General features: G+C 41.9%; 1 protein-coding gene across 2 annotated transcripts in view; it reads left to right on the top strand.

The window, feature by feature from the left end:
- EPB41L4B (erythrocyte membrane protein band 4.1 like 4B) overlaps positions 1 to 13944 on the top strand; it is a 258354-nt gene that overhangs the window by 185609 nt on the left and 58801 nt on the right. The window contains exon 19 of one of the 2 annotated variants that reach the window (XM_034761377.1): positions 4037 to 4104. In XM_034761377.1, the coding sequence (XP_034617268.1) occupies positions 4037 to 4104 (68 nt within the window). Of the gene's footprint in view, positions 1 to 4033; positions 4105 to 13944 lie in introns of both variants that reach the window. The other variant, XM_034761376.1, reaches the window with a different exon arrangement.

Below are 13944 nucleotides of genomic sequence, written 5' to 3'. Positions count from 1 at the left end.
TCAGAGTAGCAGCCGTGTTAGTCTGTATCCGCAAAAAAGAAGAACAGGAGGACTTGTGGCACCTTAGAGACTAACAAATTTATTAGAGCATAAGCTTTCGTGGACTACAGCCCACTTCTTCGGATGCATATATATATATATGCATCCGAAGAAGTGGGCTGTAGTCCACGAAAGCTTATGCTCTAATAAATTTGTTAGTCTCTAAGGTGCCACAAGTCCTCCTGTTCTTTTTGCACTGCAGTGTCACCCTTCAGGGTCTCCTGTGCCTAAGTCCTAGTCTGAATTAGTCATAGAAAAGACTACTGACTACTGCGGTGAACCTTGTGTGCTCCTCCAGCCCCTCTCCATCACAGTCACACAGCTTGTAGGTGGATCCTCAGCCCTGCACAATAAAGAGTCCATTCAGGGGCTGTATTTGACACCTCCACAGGGGACAGTCTTCCCTTTAAAAGACAGTGGAAACGGTCACCAACGTAATGAGGAAGCTCAGGTTTATGCAGACTCTGTCTGCTAGGCAAGTCCTTCAGCTGCTGGGAGACATGGGCTCATTCCCAGAAAACACTCCCAACTCCTCCTAAGAGCTTTCCTATATCAGTGGGACTCTTAGACGAGCATTAGATATCGGATTCCCACTCTCCCTCCACCTCCAGGCTGTGGTTGAGGATCCTCCTTGTGCTTAGAGGAGAACCTAAAGAAGGGCACGTCATAAACCCTGGTTCAGCAGCAATGGGAGCAGTGGGTGGTCAGCATCTCTAGAAATCAGAAGTGTAGAATTTAGTGAAATTTAGGCCAATTGCTTCAGCAACTGGAGTCTAAGTTTGGTGCTTCTTAAGTTCTGGACTTCTCCCTTCAGAATCCTTATTTTGGCTCTCAATAATAGTAGCTTTTCTTGGCAATCACTTATCTGTGGAGAGCATGCAAGCTAGTGCCTCTGTCCTGTCACTTCCTTTGTCTTGTTTTTTCCCCAATGATAAAGTAACTTGTTGCCCTGTTGGCAGTTTTAGCCAAACCATTTTTCATTGAAATCAGAACATTCATTTCCTTTTTCTTTGCCCTGGGCCAGTCTCAGGTAAGGAAAGAGCCTGGCATTCTATGGATGGCATTAGGATCCATAGTGTCAAAGAGCGTGGAGTACTGGGTTCCCTATTTCTCCTATAATCTGGCTGCAAGAAGGGCCAGGCTGTTTCCCTTTTGGTAATAATTAAATGGATCTCACTGTGTCCAAAGGAAGCGTATGTACCAGATGGCTTGCCATACCCCACAGGCATTAAAGCTCATTTCTCTTCTTAGTGTGGCTGACTTCTGGGCAGAGAGAGAATCTGCCTCAGTGGAATAAGTCTGCTGAGCAGCCACATGTCGCTGCATTTCTGCCTTCATACATCATTACTGTGTGGTTGTCAGAGCCTCTGAGCTTAGTAGTCCACAGGGACCTCTCTGGCTAGTTGCTGACATAAATTTCCCATCAGATATTGGGTGGTTCTAAACAAAACTCCTTTTTCAGATTATTGGGTGTCCCTGAACAGAAAGATGAATCTTGGTCATAACATTTGCATTTCTTCCAGGAGCTCCAACAATCTGGACACTCCTATGGGAATTTTACCTTGTATATAGTGCTTGTTTCAAGTTATGGGTTAGATGCTTTCAGATGCGCTGAGGAAGTTGCTCACTGGTTAGTGAGGGTGGTTTGCCATGTAAGAAGGAAACAAGGCCAAAAGCATTCTGTCAGCTGACTGATTTAGCTACCTGATCCTGCAAAAACAGGAGCAACCCAGTTTCCAGACTGCTGGAGCCCTTCTCAGTAATATAATTTACAGGTAGAACTTCTTTCCGGGTCTGTTCTTCTACAATACCCACTTTCAATATTTACTTTCTATCCCATAGAGCATAAAATAATAATGAAGAAGATGAAAATAATAATGAAAAAGCCCTCAATATGTAGAAAATAGTGTTTAAGAATACTCCTTTTTCCTGACCTTCCATTAAGCTGGCTCCGTGTTCCAGTGTAGATCCATGCTGGAGAGGTAGCAATGGCCTTGGGATTAAGGCTTCATCTGCACTTGGAGCTAGAGCTGTGATTCCTAGCTTGTGTGTGTATTCTTGTACTAGCTCTCATCGAGCTAAACATAGTATTGTAGCTATGATAGCATGGGCAGCATGAGCAACGTCATGGACTAGCCGCCACGGGTGCATACACAGGGGGTCTGGGCGGGTTTGAACTCGTGCCAGCTAGCCCAGGCCTCTGCTTACTGATACTACCCTACTATTTTTAGCATACTAGCTCACTGAGAGCAAGTATGAGTATGTCTACACAAGCTGTGAATCACACCCTTAGCTCTAAGTGTAGATGTCATCTTACTGTCACGGGATTGGGGGAAACCATTATTAGCCAGTAATATTCTGGATCCCTCCCATAGCTGGCTAAAGGCGACACTCATCTTATATTGCTGAAGTAGATGGAATTCTAATAATTTCATTTGCCGTTATAATTGCTGACTTTTGTAATCTTCCTATGCTCCATTCTCAGTAATAGTAGAAAACTTTGTTTTCTATTATTATGTTCAAGTGCGTCTTAAAATTCAGGTCACTCCCCATTTTCAATTTGGTAATTTTAATATTGGAATAAAGTAAAATTTGTGATTTTTAAAGAGTTGGTTTGTCAAATAGTAAGAAACTAGCTAATTATCATTTCATAATGCACATGATTAAGATATTATCATTTGGACAGAAGAGACTGTGTTAAGTCTCTGACAGCTGCATTCATATTTTCAACATTCAGAAATACTGCAGTTTTACGTGAAGCATCCCCACCTGCCATAAATATTAAAGAGCAAAGTACTAACTTCTGAAACCCACCTACATTAACTGTGATTCATTTTCCCCCCTCATTCCCTAAAGAAAAACATTTTAAGACAGAGCTCGATTGTGAATATATAGACCTTAAACACAACCTCACGACAGGTTGTAGTTTGAAAAAAACCTAAACATTTGAAAGTCAGAAATTTAAGAATTAATTTTGCTATGTCCCATACCCAGCCCAATTGTGAACCACACATGTAGTATAGATATTTTTCTTTAGAAATCTATAATTAACCTATAAAACTGATTGGAAATACTTAGAGTGCTCCAAGTATAAAAAAACATATCTACATGTTAAGTGTTGTTGTTTTTAATAAACAATAAAAAATTAATACAATAGGTAATATATTGTATGCACTAACTCCTCTCTATCCTTTAAATACAGTAGGTAAAGTCATTGACCCTCTAGTCTACTATAGATATGGAGATACTCTAGTGTTTGTAGACAGTATTAGTAGAGTGGATGGGGACCAGGTACAATATTGCACTGGTGATATGTGGATATTGGAGTCTTGGATCTACATTGACGAGTAATAAACGGCTAAGTCAAATTAGCTGCTGTGTTGCTTTGTCTGGCAATTTCATTTAAGCAATATTATGTCTATACATAGTTGTTTTTCCAGCATTTGTAAACAAAGTATACAAGAGAGACAGGTTTTGGCTTGTAGGGGAATGGTGGATTGGAGAGCTTTTTGTGGATTTTATGTAGAGACTAATTGTTTGTAGAGGTATTACTTTTTCTATTCATTTGTCAGTGTCTGAAGAATTATGAGATTTGGCGTGGTGATTCTAATTAGGGTGTGGATATGCAGGTGGAAATAATCTGCACATAGTTTAGTTTTGGGGAGGGGTTAAATAGAAGAAAAAGGGGTATGTTTGGTTTCAATGGTTCCACTACCTATGCTCAAATATTTTATGGAATATACATTTATATCTGTGTTTTTCCAAAAAGATCATCTTCCCACAATACTATTCTACTGTGCCCTGTATTCGGCAGCTGATCAACTTTTAAATTAATCTCAACAGAAGTAAATGGAAAACAAAACAATTTGTAGAAACAGTTATATAGTTAATGTATTATACTATAAAATGCTATAAATATATACCATACTATAAAACTATAACTATGTACCATAAATATATTGACATTATACTAAACTATGTCTCTTTCCTTTAGCAGGTGGGGAAAGAAGAGACACCATTTGTAAATACCAGTAAGGCCTCCAGTCTGCAGGACCCTAATGTAAGGTCTGTTACTTCTTGTTTGTAGGGAAAACATCAAATAAATACATTACGTAGTACAACATTTTCAAAACGCTGCCTACAGAATGCATGCCAAAATCCATATATACATATGTCAATTACTGCGTGAAGTCTGGCAAGCAGCAATCTGATTATACAATATATATTTTTTTCAAACTACAGCCTGTAGTGAGATTGTGTTTAAACTGTGTGTCTAAGTATAGACAGTCTTCAAAATCTCAGCTTCAAAATTCAGGCAGGAGAAAGACTTGGAAAGATTTGTGTAGATCATTTCAGTTTTGCAAAGAGGAAAAAAAAAAAGCATTTTGGGTAAAAAAAAAAAGTGTAAGAATCATAACCTTTAAGTCGAGTTTACTAAAACTCAGAGTATCTTTAAAATATAATCTCTGTTTTCTGTATTTTGAATCTGATTTCCACTCTGATGCAACTTATCGGACCACTGCTGTTTCTAAATTAATGAAATCTTCAGCTGCTGCTGCTACTGTTGTTATAATATTTGTATTATTGCAGTAGCGGCTAGGAACCTCAGTCACGGACCAGGACCCCGTTGTGCTAGGTATTGCACAAACACAGCCCTTGTTTGCTGTTCATGTTTCTTTCTGTTTCCTGGAATTATTTTAACAGTGGAAAAGGGAGCATTTGTTTTAATGCACAGAAAATGTGTTTCTTTGGATTTCTTGATCTGCAGGGAGGGCTGGTTTGGATTGCATTTTTGTTGCACTGGAAACTGATTCTTCTCATAGGAATTTTCCTTTTTCAGATAGCCATTTAAAAAAGTGTCATATTTTAATGTTTTGTTTGAATCCCAGAGAATACATTCTTAATATAACAGGTTTGGGGTTATTTTTAAAAAAAGAGGACTTTACTGTGTGGGATACACCTCTACCCCAATATAACGCTGTCCTTGGGAGCCAAAAAATCTTACCACATTATAGGTGAAACTGCGTTATATTGAACTTGCTTTGATCCGCCAGAAAGCGCAGCCCCCCCGCCCCGGAGCGCTGCTTTACCGTGTTATATCCAAATTCATGTTATATCGGGTCGTGTTATATTGGGGTAGAGGTGTATTTGGAAGCATGCTGCCTTTACATGAATGGTAGTAACATCATTTTATTCATCATCAGTGTCAGAAGGTTCGCTCTCAGAGCAGTTTCAGACCGGAATAAATTGATATACAGTATAGTCCTCAAGCAGGCTGTCAAACAGCTAACTGTGGTAGCTTGTTGAGCTTGTTGGTTACTTCATTACAGATTTATCTAACCTTTTCACCCGGAAGAATGAACATATTATTTCAAAAAGCTCATGGGTCCCCAATCAATAGTTCTGTTTCCCTAGGCTCAGGCAGAACTAGTTGAGCACCTGTCCTGCTCTCTCTTGGGCTCTCTCAGTCTGGCAGGATTGCAGGTGATGAATCAAGCAGAGGTATTCTTTTCTCCCTCTCCTCTCCCCTTCCTTGCGGTGCAACATGATGCCCACAGGAGGAGCTGCTGAGCAGATACAATAAGAAAGGGACAGCAACTGGTCAAAGCACTCCCTGCTCACACCAGAGCTGCTCCTGGCACTGAGGGGGACCTGGTAACCCCACCTCCTCTCAGTATTAATGAGACTGATTCAAACACTCAACTACATAAATCAGAGGGCAAGACATATTCATAGTCAAACATGTTTTCTTAACAAAGTCACCCTCAACAGCTACAGTTCAGAGCCTAGTGGGCCACAGATTTGGACACAACTGTGTTACTCTAATTAATTTGGACATTATTGGGGATACAAACAAAGTATCCCACTGACTGCCTTTCTCTGCTTCCCTCTGTAACTATGCTCTGTTCCCTCCATTTCTGTAACACGTTTTTCACCACTGTTTGCCTTTCATCTGAATATACAGTACCACAATACACGCCCTTTACCACGTCAGTGGCACTGAGGAAATTGTGCCAGCAGAATATTTTACTTAGTGTTGCTAGCTCTCTTGTGACATTTTGCTGTTTTTCTTGAAGCCTCAGCTTCTGGCGTCATGTGAAAGCTGAGATTCTCATGTAATTAAAAAAAAAAGTAAGTTCCCAGCCCCCATGGCTGCGAAGAAAAGCTTGAAAACGTGACCCCTAAATGCTCAAACAATGAAGGCAGATAAAAAGAACCCAACATTTATTATCTTAAAGTCTCATGACTTTTTGGAGCCTGAGTCGTCATGTTTGAATGCCTGGGCCTGGCAATACTGCACATACCAGATCAGGCTATTTGGATATATAAGGTTTTTAATTGACAGCTGAATAGATTTTTCAAACTAAAACTCCTTCGGAGCCACTTTGTACTTGTAAAATGCACATTTGGACCCAGACAATACCCCATTCCACAGGAAAGCCATGGGGCAGGAAGTTTTGGGAGAGGAATTGTTTGTGGGGAATCCCCTGGCGCAGATCCCTCATATCAACCCAATGGAGGGGTTGCCCTCTGTAGAAAAGTTTGCAGGGATAGCCCTCAAATCTGGCAGATTTCCAGGGATTAGCACAGATTCCTTGGGGAGCGGGGGTAGGTAGGAAGGTAGGGTCCTTGGAATCGCATTAAAAGGGAACCCCTAGCCACAGTGGTGCCTTGCTCTATTATTTTTTGCAGAGGTTCTTGGTGGAGCCAGAGAGTGGGAGGACTCACATCCCCTGTCCCCACCCCCAGCATGCCCCTGCTCATGCCCATGCTGCTCAATCTTCATCCCTCTCATATGGATCCTAGACCTGCTGACAGGCTTCCATGAGGTCAGGAAGGTGGGGTAGAAGAAGGTAGACCCCTGGCAGGGGAGGGTTGTGCCTTAGAGGCATCTGATTTCCCTCCCTGCACAACACACTTTCCATGCAATCAGAAAAGGGGACCACATGCAAAGGGCTTCCTTCAAGTACAGTTTGGGGTGAACAGGGACCAACTTGGTCGTGCCATGGCATGACTGAGTAAACATGGAACCCCCAAATGCCATTTTAAGTCACTTTTAAGAGTAGAACTACACATTAATGAGTACTCAAAGCCGATTCACCTCAGTTATGTAGTAATGACCATTCCAATTCTCTAAATGAATGACTACACTACAGACCAAATATCATATAAGTAATTTCCAAATAACCACAAGTTTGGCATAAACATAAAACTGAGAATAATATCAAAATATAATTTAAAGGTAACCTGCCGAGGAAAAAATGGGGTGGGGCTGGAGGGGTGTTTTCTGTTTGATGTTAACCTGTATTTTAATTTCATTTCCTTTCACTGCTTCTTTCTGATGTATGGCTTGAAAGGTTTTTTGTTTTGGTTTGATTTTGAGGGCTGGGGGTCTCCTTTTCTCCTGTTATATTTTTAGCATGGTTTGGCGGGTCAAACTGCCGTAGAACCTGGTTCAGACATGACTAGTTTAAATCCAAACTTAAGCTTAGTTATTAAATTCAGTTCTTAGGCCTATCTAGTGGGGATTTATTCTGGAAATTTCTGTATGGTAGTTCAGAAAAATCTGAATTTTTTGTTACTTAAAAAACAAACTATATACATGTTTATAAAAGCTCTTTATGAAATACGTGAGTTTTGCAAACTCCTTGAGAATAGGAATCCTGAGTAGGAGATTACAGTTATTTACTGCCCATTACTGATCCTGGGCTTTCTTTTCCTGCTCTCCCTAAGGTAGCTAAGGAGGGAACTAGTTAATCAACACTCTGTAAGTGTCCATGTTGTTTTTATTACATCCACTGCCTCTTTCTACTATTGATCAACAGATGTTGCAGACATGCCTGTGGGATCTGGCAAGGTGGATGGGATTGATTTTCTATGGCTCTATTTTTCCTTTTCTGGGAGGTCAGCAGGAGGCTGGTGTGGAATAATTGTTCATCCACCCAACGGACCCTCTCATCTCAAGACTGAAAAGAATTCCACTCAGGCAACATACGTCTGGCTATTATGAGACACAGTGAGAGGGTTTGGGCTATGGTGCCATCTGTATACTCAGGACATTCAACTCTGCATTTCATTTTCATCAGATCCAGATGGTGCCTCTTTCTTGTTTGCCTACCCAAGGCATTGACCCAGATTAGAATGAGTTCGCTGATGCTCTGTCTGGATAGAACAGAGGTAATGTGGCTTAGTGGGATGAATCCACTAAAACAATTTACTTGGACTGTGGCTATATTCAATATATTGGTAGGGTGTAGGTGTAAATAGCAAATAACAGAAATAACTGGCAGTAATGGGGAATTTTAACTACAGATCTGTTGGAAAAGTAATATGGCAAAACACAGAATTTCTGGTACATTCTTGGAATGTATTGGGGACAATGTCTTTTTTTCAGAAAGTGGAGGAAATAACCAGGGGCGCAGCCATTTTAGACCTGAGTCTGGCCAACATGGAAGAATTGGTTGCAAATCTCAAGGTGGAAGGCAATTTGGGAGAAAGTAATCCTGAAATGAAAGATGTCATGATCTAAGGCAGGGATTGGCAACGTTCGGCACGCAGCTCGCCAGGGTAAGCACCCTAGCGGGCCAGGCCAGTTTATTTACCTGCTGATGCAGCAGGTTTGGCTGATCATGGCCCCTAGTGGCCGCAGTTCGCCGTCCCGGGCCAATGGGGGCGGCAGGAAGCCGCGGCCAGCACATCCCTCAGCCTGTGCCGCTTCCCGCTGCCCCCATTGGCCTGGGACGGCGAACCACGGTGAGTGGGGGCCGCGATCGGCCGAACCTGCCACGTCAGCAGGTAATTAAACTGGCCCGGTCCGCTAGGGTGCTTACCCTGGCGAGCCGCATGCCGAATGTTGCCGACCCCTGATCTAAGGAAAGGAAGGAGTGAAAGCAGCAGAATAAGGACAATGGGCTTCAAAAAAGCAGACTTGGACAAACGCAGAGAATGGGTTGGTAAGATCCCATGGGAAGAAAATCTAAGGGAAAAAAGAGTTCTTGAGACCTAGCAGTTTCTCAAGGAGACAATATTAAACATACAATTGCCAACTATTCTGATGTGAATAAAAGATAGAAAGAGCCATATTAGCCTCGTACTATTCTATCAGGAGCTGTTTAATGGCCTGAAAATCAAAACAGAATCTTACAAAAAGTGGAAATGTGGGCAAATTGCTAAGGAGGAGTACAAAATAATAGCACAAACATGTAGTGACAAAATCAGAAATGCTAAGGCACAAAATAAGTTACACTTAGCAAGGGAAAGAAAAGGCAATAAGAGGAGTTTCTATGAATACATTAGGAGCAAGATAAAGGTGAAGGAATGTGTAGGTGCTCTGATTAGTGGAGAAGGAGATCTAATAATGGATGACATCAAGAAGGCTGAGGTGTTTAATGTCTGTTTTGCTTCACTCTTCATTAAAAAGGTTAATGGTGACCAGTTACTCAACACGATTAATATTAACGACAATTGGGAAGGAATGGAAATCAAAATAGGGAAAGAACAGGTTAAAGAATATTGAGATAATTTAGATGTATTCAAGTCAGCAAGGAATGATAAAATTCATCCTTGGATACTTAAGGAACTAGCTGAAGCCATCTCAGAATTGTTAGTAATTACCTTTGAGATCTCACAGAAGACAGGTGAGGTCCCAGAACACTGAAGATGAAGAAGCATAGTACCTATCTTTAAAAATGGGAACAAAGAGGGCCGGGGAATTACAGATGAGCTAGTCTACCTTCAATATCTGGGAAGATACTGGAACAAATTATTAAATTTAAGTAGATCCATTATTATTTGTAAGTACCTAGAGGACAATAAGGTTATAAGGAATAGCCAGCATGGATTTGTCAGAAATAAATCATGCCAAACCTACTAATTTCATTCTATGTCAGGGTTATTGACCTAGTGGATAGAGAGAAGTAGTAGTTATGATATATCTTGATTTTCATAAAGCTTTTCACACAGTCCTACCTGACGTTCCCATAAGCAAACTAGGGAAATGTGGTCTAGATGAAATTGCTATAAGGTGGGTGCACAACTTGTTGAAAGACCATACTCAAAAAGTAGTTATCGATGGTTGCTGTCAAACTGGGATGGTGCATCTAGTGGGATCCTACAGGTATCAGTCTTTGGTCCTGTACTTTTGAATAGTTTTATTCATGAGTTGGACTATGGAATGTAGAGCGTGCTTAGAAAATTTACGGATGATACAAAGCTGGAAGGGGTTACAAGCACTCTGGAGCACAGGATTAGAATTCAAAATGAGCTTGACAAATTAGAGAATTGATCTGAAATTAACAAAATGAAATTCAATAAAGTGCAAAGTACTTCAGTGAGAAAGGAAAAGTCAAACACACAACTACAAAATGGGGAATAACTGGCTAGACGATAATGCTGCTGAAAAGGATTTGCAGGTTATAGCGGATCACAAATTGAATATGAGTCAACAATGTGATGCAGCTGCAAAAAAAGGCTAATATATCATTCTGTAGTGTATTAACAGACTGTCATATGTAAGACATGGGAGGTAATTGTTCCACTCTATTCAGCACTGGTGGGGCCTCAGATCACACTAGTACAGTGCTCAACTCTAGGTGTCACATTTAGAGAGAGATGTGGAAAAATTGTAGAGTCCAGAGGAAAACAATAAAACTGATGATAGATTTAGAAAACCTGACCTGTGAGGAATGGTTTAAAAAACTCTGCATGTTAAGTCTGAAGAAGAGAAGACTGAGGGGGACTTGATAGTCTTCAAATATGTTAACGGCTGCTATAAAGAGGGTGGTGATCAATTGTTCTCCATATCCACAGAAGGTAGGACAAGAAGAAATGGGCTTAATCTGCTGCAAGGGAGAATTAGCTTAGACATTAGGAAAAACTGTCTCACTATCAGGGTAGTTAGGATCTGGCACAGACTTCTAAGGGAGATTGTGGAATCCCCATCATTGTAGAATCCCCTTTATAAGAACAGATTGGGCAGACACCTGTCAGAGATGGTCTAGGTTTTTTGGTCCTGCCTCAGAGTAGGGGTTGGATTTCATGACCTCTTGAGGTCCCTTCCAGCCCTTTGTTTCTGTGGTTCTATGTCTACCCTGTACCGGAGAGGCCTGCAGTCTTTGAATTCCTTATGAATTCTAACTTCTCCTGGGTTTGCAGTGTCAGTAGCAGTTTTTCCATTTCTGATACCAAAGGGTTACAGTCTCTGCTTGTTGATAAAAACTGGATCCAGCCAGTGAGGTGGCAAAAAAGCAAACAGGATGTTAGGAATCACTAAAAAAGTAATAGAGAATAAGATGGAGAATATCTTATTGCCCTTATATAAATCCATGGTCCGTTCACAACTTGAATGCTGCGTACAGATGTGGTCTCCTCATCTCAAAAAAGATATACTGGCATTAGAAAATCTTCAGAGAAGGGCAACTAAAATGATTAGGGGTTTGGAACAGGTTCCATATGAGGAGAGATTAAAGAGGCTAGGACTTTTCAACTTGGAAAAGAGGAGACTAAGGGGGGATATGATAGAGGTATATATAATCCTGAGTTATTTACTTGTTCCCATAATATAAGAACGAAGGCCATCAAATGAAATTAATGGGCAGCAGGTTTAAAACAAATAAAAGGAAGTTTTTCTTCACACAGGTCACAGTCAACCTGTGGAACTCCTTGCCTGAGGAGATTGTGAAGGCTAGGACTATAACAGGGTTTAAAAGAGAACTAGATAAATTCATGGAGGTTAATTTCATTAATAGCTATTAGCCAGGATGGGTAAGGAATGGGATCCCTAGCCTCTGTTTGTCACAGGGTGGAGATGGTTGGCAGGAAAGAGATCACTTGATCATTATCTGTTAGGTTCACTCCCTCTGGGTCACCTGGCATTGGTCACTGTCAGTAGACAGGATAATGGGCTGGATAGACCTTTGGTCTGACCCAGTATTGCCATTCTTATGTTCTTATCCCTATGGGAACTTCAGCAATTGCTTACATGGACAAGTAACATTAAGACCCGAGAAAATTTTTTACTGATGATGCCCACTCTTCCCATAATAAAGTAGCCCTTATAAACATCAGGAGGGGAGCAGAAAAACCCTTTATAATATTTTAATGGAATTAAAACAAAATTCAGGGCATGCTATTTAAAGAGTGCAGCATCAGAAATTAAATATTTTGAAATCAGTCTGTATCAAAACTTCAATTGAGAGTGTCACCTTAAAGCATCCTAGTTCATCAAATACAATGTGATTAGAACAAGGGTTGTCAAACTGTGGGTTGGGACCCCCAGGTGGGTCATGGCCCTGTTTTAATTGGGTTGCCAGTGCGGGTGTTAGACTTGCTGGGTCCTGGGGCCGAAGCCCGAGCCCCACTCCTCCGGGGCCAAAACCCAAGCCCCACTCCCCTGGGGCCGAAGCTCAAGCCCGAGCTCCGCTGCCCGGTGTCGAAGCCGAAGCCTGGGGGCTTCAGCCCTGAGTGGGGGGCTCAGGTTACCAGCTCGCTGCCTGGGGTTGAATCTCTTGGGTTTTGTCTTTGTCCCTTTCCACCACCACCCAGGGTGGTGGGGCTCAAGCTTTGGCCCCGGGGTGACGGGGCTCGGGCAGGCTCAAGCTTCGGTCCCCCCTCCAGAGTCATGTAGTAATTTTTGTTGTCAGAAGGGGTCGCAGTGCAATGGAGTTTGAGAACCGCTGGATTAGAGTAACTTTGCCAAAGAGTCCATATGCACTGACAGCCTATGATTATGTTACAATGATTTCTGGCCCATATCCTTGCGGTGTTTGTGTTCTAATGCTATGGTAGGCCGCCCAGTCTCATTTGTAGTAATGAACAGCTGAAAGAGAGGCAAATATTGTAATCCGGTTCATCTATGGTTAACTTTTCAAAAAAGCCTTAAGTGATTTAGGGCCATATTTTAAAGGTATTTAGGTATCCCCTGATTTCAGTGAGAGTCAGGCACTTAAAATATCTTTTAAAATATGGCCCTGAGATCCTAAATCCCATTTTCAAAAGTGACCTAAGCACTTAGATTCCCAGTGACTTTCAATGTGACATAAGCTTCTAATACACTTAGGCATTTTTGAAAAGTTTACTTATAGAGAATTACAAGCACAGATCTTCTCTTGATGATGTAAATGTGCAAGATAGATAGCTTTCCATATTTATCCACATCATAACATCTATAGAAGGGCCATTTTGTTCCACGGTCTGGAGTAGATTCTCATCCTTACTCATGCTGCATAGTAGATCAGTGTGGATATTTGGATGGTAAAGTTTGGAGATAAAATTAGATTTTCCTTTTCTTTTGTACAAGCCTAAGTCTACAAACTTTTTCAAAAGGACCATTCTGAAATTCTTAGAATTAGCACTCTGGCATGTATTTGTCTACTGCTTACTTTTATCTTGTTTATGTCACTGTTTTGTATAATCAGTTGTGCTAGACTATGTTGTACTGTTTTATCAGATGAAGGCTTTTGTAGTTCCGGGGACACAGCTTCTCTCACAGATAAAGGCAAATGACTGTATTTCAGTTTGGAGGCCCACATCCCTTTTCAGTTTTATTTGGGCACCAGTGCAGTATTACAGTTTGAACTGTGGGGCCCAGTGCTAGGGTTACCATATTTAAAAAATAAAAAAAGAGGACACTCCACGGGGCCCTGGCCCCGCCCCTTTCCCACCCCCGGCCCTGCCCCAACTCCACCCCTTCCCCACCCCAACTCCGCCCATTCCCCGCCCCTTCCCCAAAGTCCCCGCCCTAACTCCCCCTCTTCCCTCCCAGCCACGCGAAAAGGGCTGCCCAAGCGCTACCGGCTTCACGGTTTGCCGGGCAGCCTCCAGACCCTGCGCCCCCGGCCGGCGCTTCCCCACCACAGCTGGAGCCCGGGAGGGGAAGCGCCCAGCCAGGGGCTGGGGTCCGGAGGC

This window comes from Trachemys scripta, chromosome 2 (genome assembly GCF_013100865.1).
Source record: "Trachemys scripta elegans isolate TJP31775 chromosome 2, CAS_Tse_1.0, whole genome shotgun sequence".
Classification (NCBI taxonomy): Eukaryota; Metazoa; Chordata; order Testudines; family Emydidae; genus Trachemys; species Trachemys scripta.
The sequence above is the reverse complement of the archived record's forward strand: the minus strand, read 5'-3'. Positions and strand labels throughout refer to the sequence as shown.